Source organism: Dromiciops gliroides, chromosome 2, assembly GCF_019393635.1.
Source record: "Dromiciops gliroides isolate mDroGli1 chromosome 2, mDroGli1.pri, whole genome shotgun sequence".
Taxonomy (NCBI): Eukaryota; Metazoa; Chordata; class Mammalia; order Microbiotheria; family Microbiotheriidae; genus Dromiciops; species Dromiciops gliroides.
This window is the reverse complement of record NC_057862.1, coordinates 239,714,370-239,739,929: the sequence shown is the minus strand read 5'-3', so window position 1 is coordinate 239,739,929 and position 25,560 is coordinate 239,714,370. Positions and strand designations below refer to the sequence as shown.

The 25,560-nt window shown below is 41.9% G+C and overlaps 1 protein-coding gene across 4 annotated transcripts in view; it reads left to right on the top strand.

Moving 5' to 3' along the window:
- The window catches only part of RGS6 (regulator of G protein signaling 6), a 717,500-nt gene that overhangs the window by 658,145 nt on the left and 33,795 nt on the right, over positions 1–25,560 (top strand). For 2 of the 4 annotated variants that reach the window (XM_043985440.1, XM_043985442.1), the window contains exons 16-17: positions 6,947–7,036; positions 11,453–11,506. In XM_043985440.1, coding sequence (XP_043841375.1) covers positions 6,947–7,036; positions 11,453–11,506 — 144 coding nt within the window. The remainder of the gene's footprint in view (positions 1–6,946; positions 7,037–11,452; positions 11,507–25,560) is intronic. The other 2 variants (XM_043985441.1, XM_043985443.1) reach the window with 1 other exon arrangement.

The window sequence follows — 25,560 nt, the reverse complement described above, 5'->3', positions numbered from 1 at the left end:
TCTGAGGCTGGATTTGAACTTAGGTCTTACTTAGTAATTCCAGGTCCAGCACTCTACTCCCTGCACTACAAGCTGCCTGTTCTGTTATTGGTATCACAACCATATTGATAGTTGAAAATAGATATTAAAAAGAAAATTACAAAGTTTGTTTAAAATTATGAGAGAAATGCCCATTTTTTAATAGTTAATATGATCTTGGTTAGAATTCCTAGAATGGGAGACTCCCAGGAAGATGGGCATATTCTGATGATCATAAACACTTGGGATTCTGTGCCTCGTGTAGAGAACTCCAAACAGTTCTCTCCACAGAGCATTCACCTAGAGGTAACTAACTCATGGGGATGAACGTTGCCAACAAAAACAGCACAACTATTGCCCGTCCCCTGGAGATTCACTACTTCTTTTTACAGATGGACCCCTCCCCTACTAGCAATGATGATGTTTTTGTTATTGTTTAGTTGTGCCCAACTCTTCATGACCCCCAAATGGGATTTTCTTGGCAAAGACACTGGAGTGGTTTCCCATTTCCTTCAGCTTATTTTACAGCTGAGGAAACTGAGGCAAACAGGGTTCAGTGACTTGCCCAGGATCATGCAGCTAGTAAGTGTCTGAGGCCAGATTTGAACTCAGGAAGATGAATCTGCCTGACTTCAGGCCTGGCTCTCTATCCACCTAGCTGCCCAATATGTACCTGTATAATATCTGTATGTGAATATGGACCATAGCCCTAGAGCTGGAAGGGGCCTCAGAAACCCTCTTCATTTTACAAATGAGGAAACAGAGGCCGATAGAACTTAATTGAGTTGTATGAGGGTTGGCACAGAAAATAGGTGTATGATGACGGGATCATAGAACTACATCTAGAAATAATCTCAGAGGCCATCTGGTTCAATTCCATTATACACATGAGGAAACTGAGTCTCAGGGGAGAAAGGAAAGGAACATTTATTAAGCATCTATTATGTGTCAGGCCCTGTGCTAAGCACTTTACAAATATGATCTCATCCAATCCTCACAACTCTGTGAGGTAGGTGCTGTTATTCTCCCCATTTTACAGTTGAGGAAACTGAGGCAGAGGTTAAGTGACTTGCCTAGGATCACACAGCTAATAAATATCTGAGGCCACATTTGAACTTCCTGACTCCAGGCCCAGCACTCTCTCTACTTCCCCCCACCCACCTCCCATCAGTTGTAGCAGTGCCTTCCTTTCAGGTACAAGTTCCTAAACTTTTACAACTTCCAATATTATGCCAGGAAGCTTAGGGAAGTGGAAAGAAGGTGGGAGGCAGCTACACCTGCAGGAAGAAAAAGAATGGCCCTTCTAAATCCTAATGAGAACTCTTGGCTACTATACAATCCTCCAACTGAGTGGTTTCCAAGAGGATATTTTGAAGCAGGGCAAATGAATCCCTCTCTGTTTTGGATCTCCAAAGCAAAGAGAGGGATGCAAAGTTATTTTTAAATGGTTCAGCTGCTCTGAAATCCTTGTCTCATCCTCCCAAGGTCCCAGGTAGTTGGCTGCTTGCCTTCTCCTATTCCTGTGAGGGTCATGGTGGTTTATCTGTAAAGGAAGGAAGGATCTCATGGCAAAACATTGATTTGCAGCAGGTGCAGCTTAGATTCAGCTCCCATCTGTCCCTCAGAAGTTGTCCTTTTTCGATTCCCTTTTGCCCTTCTGAGCAAATGGGCCTTTCATTATCAAGGCCTCAGCTTGAGGAAATGGTGGTGGAAGATCTTATCAGAGTTGACTTCCCTACACTATAACTGTCAACCACTACAGGGGCATGATTTCCTCTCTACCTTGGAGAATCGTGGTGGAGACGGTTAGCATGGTTTAGTACCCTTTCATCCTCGACCTATGGGAAATTAACCTTTTATTTCCTGTAACAGGTGCCTACTCTTTTCAACAAGAAGGTTTCTAATGGTTTTAAACATTCACATCCCTTAAACGTACAAATGCGCGTGCGCGCATGCACACACACACACACACACACACACGCACACCTAGTTATAAGGAATTGCCACTTCTTGAGTTTCAGTGTGGGTTTGGGTAAAGCAGCTTGCATGTTCTGTGTTCTCATGTTAGATCAGCCCTCTTAAGAAACAAGCAAAAAGTTGTGTGGTAGCATATGCCCAGTCACCCCAGCTACCAGGGAAATGGAGGCTGGTAGACCTCTTGAGCTCCTTAGTAATGAGCTGCAATGAGCTAAGCCAATTGCATTCTCTCATTGAGTTCAGCATTAATTTGTTGATCCCTGAGACAAGGGACCACCAAGTTGCCTAAGGAAGGGTAAACTGGCCCAGGTTAGAAACAACAGATTAATATGCTTATCAATAGTGGGCTGAGCCCATGAATGCCTCCTATGATTCTAGTAGATGAGATAGGGAAGAAGGAGGCATAAACATTCATATTGTGCTACTTTGTGCCAGACACTATGCTAAGCACTTTTCCAAATATTATATCATTTGGTCCTCACAACAACTCTTCAAGGTAGGTTTTACAGTTAAGAAAATGGAGGTAAACAGAGGCTAAGTGATATGCTGGGGGTCACACATCCAGTAAGCCTGAGGCCAAATTTGAACTCTGGTCTTCAAGAAGACCTCTAATGACTACCACCTAGCAGCAAAGAAGGAGGGAAGGAAGGAAGGAAGGAAGAAAGGAAGGAAGGAAGAAAGGAAGGAAGGAAGGAAGGAAGGAAGGAAGGAAGGAAGGAAGGAAGGAAGGAAGGAAGGAAGGAAGGAAGGAAGGAAGGAAGGAAGGAAGGAAGGAAGGAAGGAAGGAAGGAAGGAAGGAAAGGGGGAGGGAGGGAGGGAGGAGCAAAAGAATCATGTATTCTTACCCAGAGGCTCTTTCCAAAATAATGAAAGTTGCCACCAATATCCTTCCATACCTACTGTGCTTGGCACAAATCAAGTCTTGGGTAAAAGGACTGATGAAGCCAGACCCTATCTCAATACCACAGTATCTCAGAGTAGCAAGAATCCTCCATGATCATCAAGTCCAGTTTCATAGTTAAAAAGGAATCCCTTCTGTAGAATCATGGATCAGTGGTTGACCAGCCTCTGCTTGATGACCTTCAGGGAGTGAGAACCCACTATTTCCAAAAACAGTCTATTTCATTTTTGGACAACTCTAATTGTTAGGAAGTATTTTCCTAGCTGGGTGGCCCAGTGGATAGAGTGCTAAGCCTGGTGTCAGGAAGACTCATCTTTGTGAGCTCAAATCTGGCCTCAGACACTAGCTATGTGACCCTGGGCAAGTCACTTAACTGTTTGTCTCAGTTTCCTCATCTGTAAAATGAACTGGACAATCTCTCCCAAGTATCTTTCCCAAGAAAACCCCATATGGGGACATGGAGAGTCAGAAACAACTGAAACAACTTACATCGAGTCTAAGCCTAGACCCTCTTCATCATCTAACCATTGCTCCTAGTTCTGTCCCCTTTGAGGCCAGGCAGAACGTCCCCCCCACACACACACCTTAAAATCTCAAGAACCCTTCCCTGATCCCTTTCAAGGCCAATACTTTACATTTGTTGTATCTCCACTTTATCCTTATTTGTATCTTATTTGTTTGTTGTTTGGGGTTTTTTGCTTGTTTTCTCCCCCATTTGACTTCTTGAAAGCAGGGACTGTCTTTTGTCTTTCATTGTATCCTCGATGCTTAGCACAGTGTCTATCACATAGTAGGCACTTAAATGCTTTTTTTTTTTTTTTAGGCAATGGGGGTTAAGTGACTTGCCCAGGGTCACACAGCTATTAAGTGTCAAGTGTCTGAGGTCGAATTTGAACTCAGGTATTCCTGAATCCAAGGCCAGTGCTTTAACTACTGCGCCATCTAGCTGCCCTGGCACTTAAATGCTTATGGACTGACTGACTCTTCTATATGAGTCCTTTAAATAATTGAAGATAGCTATCATGTATCTCCTAAGTCTTTTCTTCTCCAGGTTAAGCATCTCAATTTCCTCCAGCTGGTCTCTGCATGGCATTTCCTCCAGTCCCTTCACCAACCTGGTTGGATTCTTCATCTGGATATATTCTTTTCCCTCCCTATAACTCACTCTCTATTAACCTTGGGATTTGTTAATGTGGTGATGTGTCAAGAGATAAAATGACTAGGAAACTAGGTGTGTTTGGGATTGGGGTCATGGTAGAGGGCCAATACATCACCAGACCCTTTCTTGCTTTCTCATTTCTCGATGTACCACCCCCACCTTTACCCTGCTGGAGAATGGCTCCCCTGGAAGTGATCCACCACTGCCACTGGGTTGAAAATACCTCCCTGATTCAGTGATGCTGAAATCCACTCCACATATTCATCAGAATCTGTAGCTACCATGGAGATCAACTAGGGGAGCAATAGCTAAGTGACAAAGCCCCGCTTTTCAACTATCTTTAGACTTTAAAGAAGTTTTACTTTTCTATGGTGCCCTTAAACATCAACAGTTCAATATATAAAGAACAGAAAAATAGGATTGTAAGGGCAGCTAGGTGGCACAGTAGATAGAGCACCGGCCCTGGAGTCAGGAGGACCTGAGTTCAAATCCAGCCTCAGACACTTGACTAGCTGTGTGATCCTGGGCAAGTCACTTAACCCTCATTTCCCTGTCAAAAAAAATACCCTAAGATCATAGCAACATCACTTCCTGGCAAATAGAGGGAGAAGAAATGGAAGCAGTGTTATACTTTATATTCTTGGCCTCAAAGACCACTGCAGATGGCAAGTGCAGCCATAAAATTGAAAGATGTTTGCTCCTTGGAAGGAAACCTATGGCAAATATGGATAGAATACTAAAGAACAAAGATATCTCCTTGCTAGCAAAGGTCCATGTAGTTAAAGTGATGGTTTTTCCAGTAATAATGTATGGCTATGAGAGTTGGACTCTAAGGAAAGCTGAGCATCACAGAATCAATGCTTTCAAAACGTGGTACAGTAGAACACTTTTTTTTTTTTTGGTGAGGCACTTGCGGTTAAGTGACTTGCCCAGGGTCACACAGCCAGTAAGTGTTTAGTGTCTGAGGCCAGATTTGAACTCAGGTAGAACACTTTTTTTTTTTTTTTGGTGAGGCACTTGCGGTTAAGTGACTTGCCCAGGGTCACACAGCCAGTAAGTGTTTAGTGTCTGAGGCCAGATTTGAACTCAGGTCCTCCCGACTCCAGGGCCAGTGCTCTATCCACTGCGCCACCTAACTGCCCCTTGTAGAACACTTTTGAGAGTCCCTTGGACAGAAAAGAGATCAAATCAGACAATACTTAAAGAAATTAAATTAGACCTTCACCGAATAGTGAAACTGAAATTTCAATATGTTGGTCACATAATGAGAAGACAAGACTCATTGGAAAAGATCCTGATGTTGGGAAAGATAGAAGGCAAAAGGAGAAAGGAACAGCAGAGGGTAAGATGAATACATACATAGTATTAGGAAAGCAACAAACATGAACTTGAACAGACTTTGGGAGATAGCGAATGGTAGAAGTGCCTGGCTTTATCATCCATGGGGTCAGAAGAGTCTGACACATTCAACCAACTCTGAAATATCAATTCACACCTATCAAATTAGTAAAGATGACAACAAGGAAAAAAGACAAATGCTGGAGGTGCTGTGGAAAAAAGGTGCATTAGTATACTGTTGATAGAGTTATAAATTTGGTCCAGTCATTGTGGAAAACAATTTGGAGATATACCCCAAAAGTTATTAAACTAGGTAAGCATACTCTTTATGCTACTAAGTCTATACCAAAGAAATCAAAGAAAGAGGAAAAGGACTCATTTATACAAAAATATGTATAATAACTTTTTGTGATAGCAACAAATTAGAAACTGAGATAGTATCCATCAATTGGGGAATGACTGAACAAGTTATGGTATATGAATGGGATGGAATACTGTTCTGCTATAAGAAAGGATGAAGGGGGGCAGCTAGGTGGTGCAGTGGATAAAGCACCAGCCCTGGATTCAGGAAGACCTGAGTTCGAATTCGGCCGCAGACACTTGACACTTACTAGCTGTGTGACCCTGGGCAAGTCACTTAACCCTCATTGCCCCACCAAAAAAAAAGAAAGAAAGAAAGGATGAAGGGGATGGTTTCAGAGAAACCTGGGAAGACTTGTAGACACTATTGCAAAGAAATATGAACAGAGCACAGAGGGAGGAGAAAAATTTACATAATAACAACAGAATTGGTAAAACAAACAAGTTTAAAAGACTCTTCAACACAATTGACCAACTACAATTCCAGAGGATTCATGATAAGGCTGTTTTTGTGGTTCAGTTTTTTGTCTGACTCTTCATGACCCTATTTGGGGTTTTACCAAAGACACTGGTTTGCCATTTCCTTCTCCAGCTAATTTTCAGATAAGAAAATTGAGGCAAACAATATTAAATAACTTGCCCAGGATCACACAGCTAGTAAGTGTCTAAGTCCAGATTTGAACTCAGGAAGATAAGTCTTCCTGACTCTAGGCCTGGCACTGTACCCACCACACCATCTAGCTGCCCTGATGAAGCATGCTACTACCCACCTTTAAATGGAGGGGTGATAGATATGGATGGTAATTTTTGTTTGCAGACATTGGCAATGTGGGAATTTGCTTAATTATACATGTCTTTAATGGGCTTCATCTTATTTATTTTCTCAATGTGGGAGGAGAGGTAAAAATGGGATGGAGAATTGGGGCCTGAAAATCAAATAAAATTGAATTTTTTTTTTAAAAAAAGAGCATTTATAAGATCCAACTTCTCTGACCTATAGGATCTTTTACTCTATGAAGGAAAATGTATTTTTCTGGCTGAAAGAGCATGTGATGTATTCATCTGCTGGTACAGTTGAGCATATCCCACCCCACCCGCCATCTTTTAATTAACTGAATTAGTTTTGTAATTTCTGATTGGTGTTAGATGACAATTCTTTCTGATGTCTCCCCTGTTCTCCTCTCCTCTTCCAGGAGCACATTTACAAGCTGATGAAGAGTGACAGCTACACCCGGTTCCTTCGATCGAATGCTTACCAGGACTTACTACAGGCAAAGAAGAAGGTATTTTGGGGGAAAGACAGGCTTGCCTCTCTTAGCACCTATTGATTCTTGCCTGCTGCTTGCCGCGAGTGTGGAAATGAGACTATTATTTCCTGAGCTTTCTGTTTGTTTTTCCTCCTTCTCACCCTCTCTTATCTGCTACTTTTTTTTTTTCTGGTTGAAAGAATGAGAATGATTGTTTCCTAACCACGAAGATCCAAGATATGAAATCCTTCCCGCTGTGTGCCTATTCCCATATTCTGCATGTGCTACCCACAGAGGGAAAAGGGGGCCAGATGAAAGGTTGCAATCAGCATTGGTCATAAAAGCCCAGCATCCCATTCAGGAGATGAGAGAAGTAGGTTGATACAGAGCTTGGCCTTTTGTTGACTCTCACAGGGAGGTGAATGAGGCCATTTGATAGTAAGGGAATCGGGCTGGTGACTTTCTTTGCCTAGAAAATTCTACTGGCTCCACGACATAACATCCCCTCTGACCCTTTTCCTCACCCCCACCCAACCTGAAGCCTTTTTGTTTTAGTTTAACCCAGAAGAACCTTTAATCCTTGCATAGAATCTAGTTCCCTGGCTTCTTTCTTCCTTCTTTAAAACTAAGTCATGGTTCTCTGCAGTCCATTGGGGGTGGGGAGAAAAAATCCCAAAAAATGCTGGTGAGAGAAAGGTGAATAAACTCCAATCAAATCTAGCTGGTTCCCCAGGCAAGAGGGGGTGGAGTGGAAGAGGGGAAGCAGGAGAATCGACTCTGCATTTCATCAGGCTCTGTTTAAATGCTTTCTACACTTTCCAGCATAGTCCCGTGTCCTCCATGTGAATGAACATGGTGCCCACTTGTATCAAAGTCGACTTCCATGACACTTTAGAACCAATGTTTTCTCCTCTCCTTTTCTCTTCCCATCTCTCTCCTCGTGGTCCCTCTTCCTGAAGCTTGTGGCTTTCCATCAACATGCTCTTTGCTGATGTCCCTCTCAACTGTGTAGCCCACTTAGTGTGTGCTTCAGACACTGGCCGCTGCTTAGTGGGATTTCTATAATACTGTCTCTGTATATTGTTTGGTATCACATAACTCCATGGTCTTTGATCATGTTCTTCCTCCTTTCTTCTTCTCCTCAGTATATATGACAGTATCCTCGCTGTAAGGGATCCCTGATAGCCTAAAAGACGTTCTTATTGGAAAAGGGAGAGCAGAGAAGAGACAGGGCTTCCTGTACATGCCTTTGGTGCCCTTTCTTTTCGAGTTATTATAAAAAGAGAGGTCACAATAATTCAGCTCTTACCAAGGAAGGTTAAAGTAAGTTTCAGGTGGGCTTTGAATCCCCCCAAAGAACACCAATTTTTGGTGTGTTTTCTGGGAAGTCCAGAGTTGTATGAGTGAGGAGTCAGCTAATTTGAGCCTATTTGGAAGATAAGAAGGGGAAAGTTAAAATGATCCTTTAGGCCATAGTAGAGATTTGGGTGGGAAAGGAAAAAATTTGTCCACTGAAGGCATGAGAAGTGGTAAAAAGAACATCTAAGTCACTTGCAGATGCTCAGGTAAAAATGTGTGAATTCATCAGAGAATATTTATTTGGCTAAGGAAGAAACTTCTTGGCCTCCCTGTGGATTACCAATACCAATACCAATAATAATAATAATAATATGACCGCAATTCACCGAGTACTCCTGCAGTGTATAGATCTTTCATATAAGCCTTTCAGTGTCCAGAAAATGGTTGTATTCAAAGACAATGGCATTAAGTACTATACAAGACCAGATTAGTCCTATTTTCCTTGGCTTCTATCCTTCCAGTGGATGTCCTCTGGTAGATCTGATTTACCCACTGCATATGTGCCAAATATAGGGAATAGACACTCTCTGCTCATGGAAGAGAAGGTGAGGGAGGGAGGATGTGAATCAAAAGGGGGATGGAGGTAGGAATCCCACATACCTCCTCATAAGGGTCACTTATTCCAGAAAGGGAGTGGATGCATGTCTTCCTCCTCAATTGTTACTGCTATGAAAAATCCTTTAACGGCATGTGTAGGCATGTCCTTCTGATCCTTTGACATAAAAAGAATCCCCTCTTCAAGTTCCTTGAGAGATAAACGAGTTTCTCTGATAAAGATCCTGGGATCTTAGTAGACTGCAAACTCAGCATGAGTCAAGAATGTAATATGGCAGCCCCAAAAGGTAACGTGACCTTTGGCTGCATTGGTAGATGAGCAGGGATCTGAATCATTCTTAGTATGCTTCCCAGGATTTATTAAATGACAGTGATATGACTTTCCCAGGGAAATAAGAAGTCTTACCAGGAGAGTGAGTTGTTACTGCGTTGAAAGTCAAAGACCTTTCCTCCTCCCCAAGGGAAATCTGAAGAGTTGGGCATATGACAGACCTCTTTGTGAATAAGTAACTCAGTAGCCAGGATCTAGAAGTCGACAGAGGAAGTAAACTAGCAGGAGAAACTAGGAATGGTCTCATCTGAGCCAAATGTGTATTCTGCCCCCATCCCTTAGCCACCAGCCTGAAGTTAAATTATTTGTCACCCCAAAGAAGAGGAGACTGGTCATGCTATCCAAGGTCAGGCATACAGTTCTCATCACCTGCATGCTGGAAAACTGCTCAACCTTGATCTTTTTGGTCATTGTTTCTTTGTTTTCCTTGTGTACTTCCAGTATCTGCTTCTCCTCCTGCTGAGTGACTTGGCTGTCCTGCTGGGGCCGGTATGCCAGGATGTGTTATCTGCAATGCAGACAGATGAGTGTCCTTGGCCCACTCCCCAGGCTTTCACTATATCCTGCAGATCCACAGGCTTCTTCATTGCCTTAATTTGTGTGTGTGTGAGCAGTAGCATTTCTTTCTTTCCTCCCTCCTTCCTCCCTTCCTTCCTTCCTCTCCCCCTCTTTCCTTCCTTCTTTCTTTCCTTCTTTCTTTCTTTTCTTTTCAGAATTTCCTTCCTCTACTTTGCAAGGTTGCCTCAAACACAGGCCCCAGGAACTGAGCTTGAGGGCAAACTAGCAGTTGTGTGGGTTGGGACCACACTCATCTGAGTCATACAGACAGAAAATTCTGGAGAAAGGCTCAGTCAACAGGCACACACCTGTACCTCCAGACTGGTAGCATGCCCACCCATCCACCCCACAGAGCATGAAGATTACTTGGTCTTTGTTCCTGACTTCTTTCCTCTCCTCCCTACCCCCCCCGCCCCAATCCATCATTTCAGGTTTGCTGCTTAAGCAACATTGAGTGATCTCCATGGGATGCTTTGCCCGTTTCCAGAACACTAGATGGATATTTGTCAGTGGCAGCATTTGAGCATAACAGAATTTTCCACAGGATCATGGGGGAGTCTTCACCAGTTTTTCCTCACATGGACAAAAGGGCCTATTTCCCAGAGCTGGCAGATTTTTCCCCCAGTTCTGACTCACCATCCATGATAGCCAGAGCAAGCAACATCAGATTCCCCCTCAAGTGATGCTTGGTGTACCACTTGGGGAGGAAAGCCACAGAAGGGAAAAGGGGAAGTGGTGGGCTGGAGGAGAGATCACCTGGGACCCTGTTTCACAGTGAAGCATCTGGTAGCTTCCAATTTTAACTAATTATTTTTGCCAACTAGGTGCTAAGTCTCCCTCCCTTCCTTTTTTTTAAAATGAAATAAGACTACAAGTACTATCTGGGCCCTGGGGGGAAAGCCTGCTTTGGCATACTCCAATTACAGTGTTGAAGAAGGGCCTTTAAAGCACAGTCTATCCTTTTGTAAAGAAAAGGGCATGGATAAGATCAGCCTGCTGCTTTCTGCCTTGCCACAATGGTAGAGTGGTAGATTCGCATGGAAGCTCATCAATACAAGTCATTAGGAACTGAGGAAAAACCCAGATTTCTGAGTATCTGGGAAGGATATTGCTATAGGAGAAAAAAAGCTTTCTGCTATGCTCCTTCCTAAAATCCACAGGGCTGATTTCTTCCTGCTAAGATGCTTTTCTGCTTGATGTTATGCTTAGATACCAAAAAAAAAAAATTCACTTGAGGTGTTTGGCCTGAAATGATTGGGAGTTGGGAGGAGAATCCAAGATGGCAGTCTGCACAATCTAATAAACAAAGGTTAATGAAAAAACAGTGAGTTCTAGAGCAAGCTGACCAGGCCTTGTAACTCCCCTGGAAAGTGTTGGTAGCTTCTAATCTGTGCATTTAAGGAAAGATATGAAACCTGGAGAGATTAAATATTCAGTCTTTCTCCCCCCTGGGCAAAGTTGGTGACATTTTCTTTAGAGAGTTTGTTTCCTCTTGCAAACAGCACTGGCTGCTTTCCCCCCCTGTTTTTTGTTGTTGTTTTTGCTTTCCTTTTAGCTTCTTTCTTTGACTTTTGCTGCCCTTTGAAAACTGCATCTAAGCTGAAGATTTTTTCCCTGTATTTTTCTCCCAATTTTTTTTCCCCCCAAAGCCAGAAAATGAGCAAGGTCGTAGAACTTCCTTAGAAAAGTTCACTCGCAGTGTGGTAAGTTCAGTTGTTTTTGTTTTTTTGTTTTTTTTAATTCCCCTCCACCTTTTATTTGGTTTGTTTTTTAGTTTTTTGGGTTTGTTTTCGTGTTGTTTTGAAGTTTAATTTGGGCTGGGATGGAGTTTGGTGCTTTTCTCGCCTCCAACACCCCCTTTGTACCCTGTTTGCAGCTTCTTTTCTAGGGATGGATTTGCAAAAGAGCAAATTATTTTCTTTATAAAAGCTGCCTGCACAGCTACTGAGTTTCAGGCCTGGGCATGTGGTCTTTCTGCCCTTGCTTTTAGAGGAATGGAAGCATCCATATACCTCTATGAGCTCAGTAGCTCATGTCTTTTCTGCAATAACCCAGAAAGGTCATTTCTGTGCACACACAAAAAGTTAATTATTGGCCAAATGTCATAGCTCATTTGCAAAATTAATAATAATCAAACTATATATAGCCCAAAATAGAAAAGAAAAGAAAAATAGCAACTTGAAATTCCCCCGTGAACTCTGGCAGCAAAGCTGGGCTCAATCCCGAGTTGACATCGCTGTGGCCACTTGCTTTTGCTATGTGTATATGGAGCAGTAATGGCGCATGATTTCGAGAAGTATCCACTAGAGTGCATCTGCCACGGTGTCTTTTGCATGAATTCTTAACCATAGTATATCCCTCCTCTTCTTCATAGAGTGACTGGGCACAGCAAATAGCATTGACCATTATGGGAAGTAGGAACTGTCTGCTTGGTGCTTGTTGGTCAGGGTCCCTTGTTATCCTCTCAAAACACTTGACTCTATAGAGTGGCCACATTTCACTCACACACCCATAATATAAATAGATGAGATCACTATAAGCCAAGAGCTTCAAAGGGTAAATAGTGTAGGAAAGCATCAGGGGTGGGTAGACCTTCCAGGTTGGTGAAAGAAATCAAGGATCATGACTTCTCCTTCTTTCCTATGTCCTGCCAATACTTGGCATTGTATCCTGTCTCCAGAATGTGCTCATCTTATTAGACCACTTGCTAAATGACCAAGAAGCAAGAACCTGGACAGATCTGTTCAAATCTAATCAGAAGGGACCAGGATTGAAATTTGTGATCAGTGACCCTAAACTTGATGTTTTCCTCCTTGGGGATACCACTGATATGGGCTTTTTCCTTCTTCCTAAGAAAGGAAGGAAAGAAGTAGACAAGAATTTATTAGGTATTTACTACGTGCTGAGGGCTTTACAAATCTTATTTCTTTTGATCCTCACAACAGTTCTGAGAGGTAGATGCTATCATTATCTCCATTTTACAGCTGGGGAAACAAAGGAAGACAAAGGTTAAGTGACTTGCCCAGGACTGCACAGCTAGGAAGTGCCTCAGGGCTGGATTTGAACTCAGGTCTTCCTCACTTTAGGCCCAGTACTCTATCCACTTCACCACCTAGCTGTTTCTTAAAAGTAAAAGTCATTATAAAGCCCAACCAGTGCAGGAAATAGTGACATGACCCTTATTTGATCCTCTGGTTTAAATTCCAAGAAGCTAGAAATTAATACAACACAGTCATTTGCCTCTCCTAATCTGACCGTTTTTTTTTCTTTTTCTTTTTTTGGTGAGGCAATTGGGTTTAAGTGACTTGCCCAGGGTCACACAGCTAGTAAGTGTCAAGGGTCTGAGGCTGGATTTGAACTCAGGTTCTCCTGAATCCAGGGCCGGTGCTCTATCCACTGCGCCACCTAGCTGCCCCTCTGACCATTTTTTAAGGATCTATTAAAGTATGATCTTGAACATACTGCTTGACATGGAATGAAGAATAAACAAAAAAAAGTAATATATGATAGCTAAGGTAGGGCATCTGATCCTCTTATCTGCTTTCCATCCGTCATTTTTTCAAAAGATAGGGGGGCATGTAGATTTAAAGTCCCTCTAGTTCACAGTCACTCCACATAGGTGAATCCTCTCATTTACCTACCCATGGTGATAGTAGAAATATCAGCTAGGTGATATAGATAAAGAGCTGAACTTAGAAACAGGAAGACTTGGGTTCAAATCCTGATTCAGGTACTCACTAGCTGTGTTACCCTGGACAAGTCACAACCTCCATGATCCTCAGAGTCATTCTGAGGACCAAAGAAGACATTGTGGATAATGTGCATTGTCAATCTTAAGGCACTATGTAAATTGGAACTCTGATTATTGTTGTGGTCACTGAATTTCTGGAGTCATAGGACCTGGATTGTGTCTCAACTCAAAAAAACTTAGATAAGTGGTGTGACCTTAGGAAATGGTCATGAAGACAGGGACCACGTCCTATCTAACCTTTGTTTCTGCCCCAGCACCTGGAGAAACCACTTTTTCTGAGCCTTAGTTTCTTCCTTTGTAAAATGAGAATAACAGTTCCTGTAAAACCTTTGCCACAAACTTATGAGGAAAAAAAATGTCATGAGTACCTGAGTTTGAATTCCACCACCTACATTTACTGGTTGTGTGATCCTGGGCCTGGCACTGAACCTATCTGTGGCTTAGTTCACTCATCAGCAAAGTGGGAAGAGGTGTGTTTTGTTTGTTTGTTTTGTGGGGCAATGAGAGTTAAGTGACTTGCCCAGGGTCACACAGCTAGTAAGAGTCAAGTGTCTGAGGTTGGATTTGAACTCAGGTCCTCCTGAATCCAGGGCCAGTGCTTTATCCATTGCACTGCCTAGCTGCCCCCAAGAAGTTGGTTTTTGATTCGATGACCTCTGTAGTCCCTTAGAGCTTCTAAATCTATGATCCTAGAGTGGATGGGGTGTTCAGAAATGATAGCACCTCAGGGAGCCCTCCTTTACTCAACTCTCACATGTGGCTCCAAGAAGGTGTAACATGCCCAGCAGCCACACCCTAGTAAAACCATCTCAGCAGACAGGCTAAACCAGGTTAAGGATAACCTCAAAGCTACCAGTGAGTGAGTCAGGGGGATGGGAAGACTTCTCCTGGTGGAATGGGTAGATGAGAATAATTTGTTCCAATGGTCATGAAGGCAACTAAAACAGGAACTGCAGAACACTTAGATCTTGGTCAGACAGTGAAGATGTCCAGGTCATTCACTGCATCCTGAGCAATCACCAGCCATCCTGACTTTTGTCTTGCCGCTGGATGTCAGTGACTCTGGGAGAGAGAGTGAGGCTGAAGATTTTGTGCTTCTTTGCATCCCTTACATCCAATTCAGGAGCAAGTCAAGACATCAACCACCCCATGATGTCACTGGTCTCTTCAAAAATGAAGGACAACACAGTGGATAAAGCACCGGCCCTGGATTCAGGAGTACCTGAGTTCAAATATGGCCTTAGACACTTGACACTTACTAGCTGTGTGACCCTGGTCAAGTCACTTAACCCTCATTGCCCTAAAAAAATGAAGGACAAACAACAACAAATCTATGATCCTAAGGAAATACTGAATTCTAAAGAACATAGAAAAGGAATGGACCTGTTTGGTATAAGAATTCTAAGGAAATTCCATCTACCCAAGAAGACCAAGATACCTTTTCTACAATGTACAATCTAGGAGATTACCTAGATTACATGGAACATGTAGAACATGAAGAAGAAAAGTGACTTGTGTAGGACCACACAACTGGTATGTGAGATGAGCCCAGATCTTCCTGGTTCTGAGGCCAGCTTGCTTTCTACTATGAAACTCTGACTCATTAAATTCAAAGGCTTTGGGGCCAGTCTTGGATTCAGGAGGACCTGAGTTCAAATTCGGCCTCAGACACTTGACACTTACTAACTGTGTGATTCTGGGCAAGTCACTTAACCCTCATTGCCCCCCAACCCCAACCCCACCCCCGCCCAGCACAATATCAATGCTAGCTATTATTATGATCAACATCATCCTCTAAATAACTATTTTAATATGAACTTCTTGCCATTTCGGGTCAGCAGGAAAAAAAAAAGGCAAAGTTCTATAAGACTTAGTCTCACATCTTTACCTGGAGCACTTGGGGTGAGGCCAGAGAAAGCATCTCTCCCTCCAGAACTGATAAGCTCTCTGTTGATGACATTGAGGGATTTTACAAACAGGTCCAAAATGGAAGGAATAGGCAGCCTAGATTCTCAGGTACAAATTGAAAGAAGGTCAGTCTCTACAGAGGCACCTAACATGGATAAGTTGGGAATAAGGATATGAAAGAGGAGGCCTTGTTTCTTGAACGAGTAATTCCAAATCTCCCTAAGAACTTTTCCTAGGTTTCAGAAGCTATCTTCATTTCTAATCACTTAACAACTCCTTCCAATCACACTTCTATATCTGTCACATCTGTTCCCAGAAATCCCACTCTAGTACTGACAGGTCTTTGTTACCATTTCCCTGGACTCTTTCTCCTGAGGGCTTTCCACTTCTCCTCTTTCCCAACCAATCCATTCTTCATGCCATCACATAAAAATCTTCTGTGTGTGTAGATACCAATTGTTTAAAAATCTCAAATGGCTCTCCATTGCCTAGGGATTAAAGTTCATGATCTTGCTTGGCATTCAGTGCCAAGTTGATGATACCCTACCTTTTCATCCTTATTTCATCTGACTCCCTCTATGATCTAGCCAAACTCCCCAAGGATGCCCTGACAATTGGTCTGTGTCTTTTCTTATATTGTTCACTATATCTGGAGTATCTTCTTTATCCTTTAGCTGTTGAATTTCTACCTATCCTTTTAAGTTTAGTTCAAATGCTTCATCTTTCATGCAGCTTTTCCTAATTCCTTTGATCTGTAATGACCTCTCCCACCCCTTCTATAGTACTTTAATGCACTTTTCCTGTGATCATACATGCTATAATTACCTGTTGAAGTCATTTCCCCTATTAAACTACAAATTCTTGGGAACAGTTCAACCTTTGTTTCTGCCCCAGCACCTAGGACTGTTCTCTGCCCAATGTTGTATTGTTTCTATCATGACCCTATTTGGAGTTTTCTTGGCAAAGATACCGGAGTGGTTTGCCATTTCCTTCTCTAGCTCATTTTCCAGATGAGGAAACTGAGGTAAACAGGGTTAAGTTACTCGTTCAGAGTCACACAACTATTAAGTGTCTGAGGCTGGATTTGAACTCATGAAGTACTCTTCCTGATTCCAAGCCCAATTCTCCATCCACTACACCTCCTAGCCCCAATCTCTACCCAAGGTAATCCCTTAATAAATTGTGTGTGTATTTTTTTAATGAACTGAATGAATGAGATCATGTTGTCCTCAAAATGGCTCTATTTCAAGGGCTCCCAATATTCAAGTAACAAAGTATTGGGGATAACCGACATGTGCCAAATATATGAAATGTCCATTTGGAGAAACTTTCATGGATATTTCAGGGCATTCTGAAAGCAAAATATTATCCCAACCTCCAAACTTTTAGAATTTGGAATAATAGATAAAGCTATAAAAAGATTGAGTGACATAGGATTGTAGAGAGCCTTGGATGCCAATCAAATAATACAATCCAATAAACATTAATTAAGCCCTACTTACTCTCTGCCAGGTAGGTACTGTGCTAAGATAAAAGAGTTTGAACTTTCTTCCCTGAGCAATAGGGAGTTACTAAATATGTCCACCCACCCCATTTAACATACCCTAAACTTTGTATGGATTATACTTGTAACTCACAATACATTTTTAATTAGATGGGTAGGCAGGGTCATAGATATAGTCTGTGATCATGGAACAGAGGAAATCTAAGTGTTTACTCAGGAATGCAATGAATCCCAGACTTCAGTCTCATTAACATGGAGGTAACTAACCACATAATCTGTGGTTTTCTAGCAACTTTCTGCATGCCCTATACACAAAATGTGAGAGATTGTTAGAAGTGTGGCATGAATACTTCATCTGAGACATATGGAAGAATTACAAATGTTAATACCAGATGAGGCAGCATGAGTTAGTGGGTAGAACCTGACCTCTGAATCAGGAAAACTTCAGTTCAATGATATATACTGCCTCTACAGCAACTCACTTAACTTCTCATTGCTTCCAACCAACTCTCTAAGACTACAGGTTGCAGAATAATTGGTAAAGGAAATTTCTTCACCTAGAATTCCCTGTACTGATGTATAACAAGGTTGATCTAGCAGGGTAGATCAGGTACTCCCCCGTTTCCTTTTATACAAGAAGTGGATCAGGGGGAATGTCTGATAAATCATGCTATAAATAAAATCAGTCATGGACAAATAATAAAATAAAAATTGCAATACCAGAACTGAAGAGATAGGTCAATATAATTGCCATGTCATATGTGGAGAAGGTAAGGATTTGTAAGTATAAATTGACTGCCTATGTTGACATAGAGCCAGCAAGAACAAAAGGATAAAGGTAATTCAGCCTTGTAGTTAGGTTGCTAGCCCACAGATCTGAGGTCAGAATAGGTTTCATAGAGCTTGAAACAGACTTTAGAAATCACCTGTTGCAGTCCTCTCATTTTATAGATTTTTTAAAAAAACTAAAGAAAAAAGGTTTCTATTGCTGTCCAATTAGTGATGAAGAATTCTGAGTTATGTGGTCAGCTGGCACAAGTACCTAGAACCTTGGTCAATATTAAGGTTAAAATCTAAATATCATAATTGCCCCCTCCCAAAAGCAGGACCTTGGGATTTTTTTTTCATTTGTCAAGGAAAGACTTCACAAGAAATATTTCAGAAATTAAAATATTCTTTCTAAATCCTCAGGAAGCCCTGAATAGAGAGAGAATTTCTGTTGAGTATATAAAGATGGCTTTAAAAAAATAAGACTCTTGAGTTAATACAAGTCAAGGATGTAATGGTAAAGTGTGAAATGTGACCCAACATTCTCCTAGCCAAGGAAGCATTGGGTGAGCTTTCTTTCCAATAGCACATGCTTATCTGAAGTTTCATTCTAAGTCACTGAGAACCTTAAAAGTCAGAATGAAACTCAGCTGAGGGTGTGCTGTGTGTATGGTTTGGTAGGTTGAAACCACAAAGTCTGTGGAAATCCTAGCTCCAATTGGCATGGAAAATTCAGGTTTTAGACCAGACCATTTATTGTGAGATGCTGCAAAGCCCCAGTTACAGTAAAAACTTTATTACACAGCAGAACGTTAAGTCAGCTCAGCAACTTGGCATCTACTCGAGTGGATGTTTTGACATTTTCTAGGTCTTACAGTATGGTAAGCAAGCCTCAGCTCAAAGGAAGTTTAGGGATTCTCCCCCAGAGCATTCAGCAGAAGAAACCACAGCCAGAAATATCAGGCTGGTCACTGTGGATTTTATTACCACCAACTTTTCAGATTATGGGCTCTATGACAATATTATTTCCAATCATGATAGCTGCATGATTAGAAGGAGGAGAGTTTGTGGGTTTGCTACCCTTCTGAATTTGTAGCTGGTATAGATGATAATGGGAAGGAAGGTTGTCAATACCTCAAAGTACTGTCCCTTAGAGGGCAGCTAGGTGGCAGGTAGGTGGTACAATGGCTAGGAAGACATCTTCCTGAGTTCAGTGTGTCCCTGGGTGAGTCACTTCACCCTGTTTGCCTCCATTTCCTCATCTGTAAAATGAGCTGGAGAAGGAAATGGCAAAGCATTCTAGTATCTTTGCCAAGAAAACCCCAATGGGGTTGCAAAGAATCAGACGCAACTAAAACTACTGAACAACAACACTGTCCGCTAGAGATCACATTTATATAAGGTTTTTAGATTGAAAATAAACTCATCATGAGGCGGCAAGGAAAGAGTGCTGGATTTAAAGTCAGAGACCGTAGGTTCAAATCCTGTCTCTGCCTCTTTCTACCTGTGTGACCTTGAAAAAGTAATTTATTCTTCCTGGGCCTTGAAATCCTCATCTGTAAAATAAGGAGGGGGGGGGCGCAGCTAGGTGATGCAGTGGATAGAGCACTGGCCCTGGATTCAGAAGGACCTGAGCTCAAATCCAGCCTCAGAAACTTGACACTTACTAGCTGTGTGACCCTGGGTAAGTCACTTAACCCTCAATGCCCCACCCCACCCCCAAAAAAATGAAGAATTGCGCTTCAATGCTTTCTGAGCTTCCTGAAGCAGCTAAGTAACACAGTGATTGGGCCTGGAGTGAAGAAGACCTGAATTCAAAGCCTGCCTCAGGCTGTGTGACCCTTAGTAAGTCATTTATCTTTTTTTTTTTTTTTTTGGTGAGGCAATTGGGGTTAAGTGACTTGCCCAGGGTCACACAGCTAGTAAGTGTCAAATGTCTGAGGCCGGATTTGAACTCAGGTCCTCCTGAATCCAGGGCCGGTGCTCTATCCAGTAAGTCACTTATTAGCTCCATGTTATGGTTGAGGAAAATGAGACAGACAGATATTAATAGTACTTACCTTCCAGGGTTGTTGTGAGGATCAAATGAGATAACACTTAATAGTGGGCACTTAATAAATCTTTGTTTGCTTGTCCCTCTGAGATGTATAATCCTATGATCTAATTAAATAGCCCTCTGAGGTAGGTGCTGCTAGTGTTCATATCCTTATAGATGAGGAAACTGAGGCTCAGTGAGGTTATGATTCCCACCCAAAGTCACTCTGGCTTTAAGCCCTGTCCTCTTTGTACTAAATAATTAATCATTGAAAGTACTCTTCTCCTTGTCAAATGCTGATGCCAGGTGCTAAACTTGAAATGGTCAGATAGCAGTCCTCAGTGAGAGAAAGATGAAGAAAGGGGTACTTTGCCCTTCCAACATTGGCAATAATTTTTTCCCTCTCCTTTCTTTTCTTTTTTTGAATAGATGAAGGAAGAATCCTCACAATTTCCCCCAATATCTCTTCACCTCCTAGAGAGCCCTTCTGATAACGAGTAGTATTTTTTTTTAATTTTTTTTTTTTTTAGTGAGGCAATTGGGGTTAAGTGACTTGCCCAGGGTCACACAGCCAGCAAGTGTTAAGTGTCTGAGGCCGGATTTGAACTCAGGTATTCCTGACTCCAGGGCCAGTGCTCTATCCACTGTGCCACCTAGCTGCCCCGACGAGTAGTATTTTTAAAGGGAGGGAATGAGGGAGAGGGAGAGGGAAAGGGAGAGGGAAGGTGAGGGAAAGAGAAAGGGAGGAGGGAGAGAAGAGGAAAAAGAAAGATCAGGATAATTGATAGATACATTGAAAAAGCCTGAAATTATATATAATGTACAACTCTTGTGGACCCAAGGGGTGTGGAGGGGGTGGGTGGAAGCATCCTTCCTTTTCTTTCCAGCCATGCTTGTTCTTTGTAATTTCATAACATTCACTTTTGATTCTTTATTTTTTGTAATTCTTTCCATTGATATTGTTATAATCATTGTCTGTGTTGTTTTCCTGTCTCTCTTCCTTTCACTCCACATCAGTTCATGAAGGTCTTTCCATTCTTCACTCTATTTGCTGCATTTGTCATTTCTTACAGCACAATAATATTCCATGAGATTCATATTCATACACATACACTCTTGCTTCCTTACCCCAAACTAAGATCTAAACAGAAAGAGCTCTGGACTTGGAGTCAGGGGACCATAGTTGAAATACCAGCTATGCAGTAATGCAATTGTTTGGCCTTAATCACACTTTACCTCACTAGGCCTCAGTTTCCTCCTTTGAACAATTAGAAGTTTCATCAGCTCTAAATTAAAGGTTAGGTCATTTCTATAACCCACTATAGGCCTAACATGCTATGGTTCTGAATGCCAGTAAGACACACTGGTGAGCTCAGCTTTCCTCATATATTTTGCAGGAGAGATGGGTCTCTATCAATACTAACTAGGCCCAGCAACAGGAGTCTCTGAGCTCTTTTTCACATCGCTAGTCGTGTCATCAGTCAACAAGCATTTGTTTGATGCTTACTTTGTTCCAGACACTACAGAAGATACAAAGAAAGGCAAATATAGCCCCTGCCCTCAAAGAAGATCATTGTAACGAGGGAGACAACATACAGATTGCTAGGAACATGCAAGATAGATACCGAGAAAATGGAGAGGAAAGGGGGTTGGTGTTAGCAGCTCTGGGGCGGGGGTTGGGACAGGAAAGGGCTCCCGAAGAATGAAAGATTTGAACTGAATCTTGAAGGAAGCTGCAAAAGCTGAGCAGGCCTTGAAGACATGAGGAGTTCAAATCATACCTTTGTGACTTGCCCTAGGCAGGTTACTCAACCTCTGGGTGCTCTGGGCAGCTCTCTAAGATGCGTTTCCAAGAAGGTGACAGTTTGCATTGGCAGAGGGAGTTTCCTCAGCCAATAACAGAGATTCTCAACTTTTTGAGTCATAGACCCTTTTGGCAGCCCTTCTCACAATAATCCTGTTAAGTACATAAAATAAAATACAGAAGATTGCAAAGAAAATAAATCTCAATTATATTGAAATATGGTGATCAGAATTTTTAAAAAAGTTCACAAACCCTAGGTTAAGGACTTCTCTATGCCATTGAAATCACAGGTCCAATTCCTATCTTTATCTTTATAAAAGTAGCTAGATGATACAGTAAATAGAGAGCTGGACCTGGTATCAGGAAGACTCGAGTTCAAATCCCACCGCAAACACTCAGTAGGGTGATATTTAAAAAGTTCAAAAGACATAGTTTCTCCATAATTAGCCATTAATATTATTAATTAATAATTAATTTTATTTATTTATTCATAATCCTAGCATTTTATTAATAAGAGTCAGTGGCACTTTAGAATGCCAGAGATCCCTCGTGGTGGGCTCAGTCCTTGGAAGGGTGGGTGGCAATCAAATTCAGTTCGGTAACAATTAATGAGAGAGGGGCAGCTAGGTGGCACAGTGGATAGAGCACCGGCCCTGGATTCAGGAGGACCTGAATTCAAATCTGGCCTCAGACCCTTGACACTTACTAGCTGTGTGACCCTGGGCAAGTCACTTCACCCTAATTGCCTTACCAAAAAAAAAACAAACCCCAAAAACAAAAAACAAAAACAAAAAAACAATTAATGAGAGAATGAACATTATGATGGGAAGTGGGCTCACTCCAATGAATGGCTGAGAGAGTGACATCATGTCACTCTTGGACAAAGAAACTATCTCTACACTCAGACCACCCCCATGCTTGGGCAATCTAGAGAAAGGATCTACCTCCACCCAAACTTGCTTGAGTGGAACACAATGGGGAGGGAGTCACCTAGATCAGGGCTTCTTAAATTTTTACCACTCACAACCCTTTTCGTCTGAGAAATGTTTACGCAACCCTAGGTATGTAGGTATATAGCAAAGCTTCTTTACCTTTTACTGTTGACAAATTTTTCACAACCCTCCCCCCATTCAGTTACATGACCCCAAAAGGAGTCACAACCCACAGTTAAAGAAGCTTTGGCGTAGATAAGATGGTTTAGGTGGGGTAAATTTCTGATGTAGGTCAGTAATGTCCTTCAAAGGCTGGACTTTGAACAAGGAAATAAGACAGAGAAAAGGCCTGGATCTCCCCCATCATTGGTAATTAATAATCATTCCTCTCACCAGATGTGTGGCCCTGAGCAAGGCACTTTAACCTCAGTTTCTTCAACTATAAATAGGAATAATAATAGGAATAAATAAATAAAACAGGAATAATAACTACCTCCCAGGGTTGTTGTGGAGAACAAATTAGATAATATTTGTAAAGCACGTAGAACAAGACCTGGCATACAGTAGGCACTTAATAAGTGCTTGCTTCCTTCCTTTCTCATTAGATGTGGTGAGCAGGTGAATGAGTGGGGATTGTGAGTTGGGGGTGGGAAGATGGTGACACATCCCCTACAGAATGATATCATAACTCTCTTAAGTGTCTTTTTTGGGAGTTGAAATAACCAAGGTAGACTGTGACTAGACTGAAGACCACAAGAACTCTTTGCCTTCCAGCCATCCATCTGACTACCTTGGCCTGTATGCCAAGGAATGTAGCAGAAGGAGGAGTAAAGCCAAGTAGGGACCAGGAGGTTTCTAGAGCCAACCGCCACCCTCCCCACTCAGTAAGAGAAGAGGTGGTAAGAGAACCAAAGGGAGCAAAGAGTTATATTCATTCCACCCCCTTCCCCAGTGAATGCACAGGAGCTGGCCCCCAGTGCTGATGCCAGCTGCTGACCCAGAAACAGAACAGAGGGAAAGGGAGCTGGCAAGACACAGGGAAAGAAGAAGAAAGGGGCCCTCAATGCAAAACCAATTTATTTCAATCCAAGCATTTTTTAAACAAGCCTCTGGCCTGGGTTTGGGGGGATCCAAAGACAAAAAAAAAGAGTCCTTTTCCCCAAAGAGTTTGCATTCTATTTTCTGATGGAGGTGGAGAGTAAGGAGGAGAAATCAATATAAAGTCATTAGGAGAGTGAGAAAACACTAAGCAGATTGGATACCCCTGTTCAAGGATCCACTAAAGAAAAATTCGATTTCATTTCTTTTTTTTGGTTTTAAACGACAATTAGTCAGTCTATTCTCCAGTTTCCTTTCAAACAGTTTTGTTTTGTTTGTTGTTTTTGTGATAATTTTTGCTTGTACAACAGGGACTTGGGCGAGGAATCCCTATGGGAGGCTTTGAAGTATATGCAGAATGACTTACATGAAAATGTGTGTTGTATTACTACATGTGTATAAGCTATGTCAAATTGCTTGCCTTCTCAATGTAGGGGAGAGAGAGAAAGAATTTAAAACTCAAAATTTGGGGGGAAAAGGATGTTAAAATTGTTTTTACATGTATTTGGAAAAAAATTAATTATTCTAAAAAAAAACACTAAGCAGGTTGGGGGGGTGGTGGTGGTGGTATAGAAGACATCTTAGTAGATACCTGAGCTTTTAATGAAAAAAAAAACCCACAATTCTCTTCTTTTTTCCACTATCATTTGTCCAAAGGCTCTTGCAAGGATCAAATGAGGTAACATGCAAAGTGCTTTGCCAACAAACCTTTAAGCACTACATATATGATATTATTGTTATTATTTTTAATTGAAGCTCCTTCCCCCAAAGTGAGTCCCAAATGGGCCTTTCCTGTCTCATTTTGGTAATGGGACTGCTCTCCATGGGTATCAAGGAATTTCTCCATGGACTCTGTTGAATCTCTTAGAAGGGATTCTTTTTTTTTTTTTTTAGTGAGGCAATTGGGGTTAAGTGACTTGCCCAAGGTCACACAGCTAGTAAGTGTTAAGCGTCTGAGGCCGGATTTGAACTCACGTATTCCTGACTCCAAAGCCGGTGCTCCATGCACTGCACCACCCAGCTGCCCCAGAAGGGATTCTTAACCTAAGAGGGTCTATGGATCTACAGGGGCTCTGTAGATAAATTTCAGAGGGTCTGTAAATTTGGATGGGGAAAAATACCTCAATTTTTACTAACCTCTAACTGATATTTAGTATTTCTTTCTATTATGGATATAAACAACAGATATGATTCTGAGAAGGGGTCCATATAGCATTTGAGTGGATAAAACACCAGCTCTGGATTCAGGAGAACCTGAGTTCAAATCTGACCTCAGACACTTACTAGCTGTGTGTCCCTGGGCAAGCCACTTAACCCTTATTTTATTTATTTATTTTGCAAAACGGTGAGGGTTAAGTGACTTGCCCAGGGTCACACAGCTAGTAAGTGTCAAGTGTCTGAGGCCAAATTTGAACTCAGGTCCTCCTGAATCCAGAGCTGGTGCTTTATTGACTGTGCTACCTAGCTGCCCCTCACTTAACCCTTATTGTAGGAAGGAAGGAAGGAAGGAAGAGAGAGAGAGAGAGAGGAAGAAAACTTTGGGACAGAAGTACACCATTTTGCAATGAAGAAACTGAGGCAGGAATCAGTGTCTGAGGCTGAATTTGAACTCAGGTCTTACTGACTCCAGTCCAGTACTCTAGCCACTTCACCATCTAGCTGCCTGAAACATCAAAAAGGGTTAAGAACACTTGTCCAAGAGGCACCTTTTAAATATGCTACAGAACTATTTCTGCAAACCCGGGTTTTAATTCCTGGCTCTGCTATTAAGTAGCAATGAGACCTTGGGCAAGTCTCTTTTAGTTTTCTCAACTCTAAAGTAGATGAGTTGGACTAAATGATAATATTAATACCATAAGCACACTCAACACTTACAGGTTTTTGATACATTTTTCTCATGACTTCCCTGAGGTAGGCAGATGAGACTTGGCCGTGATCACACAGTCAGTGTCAGAGC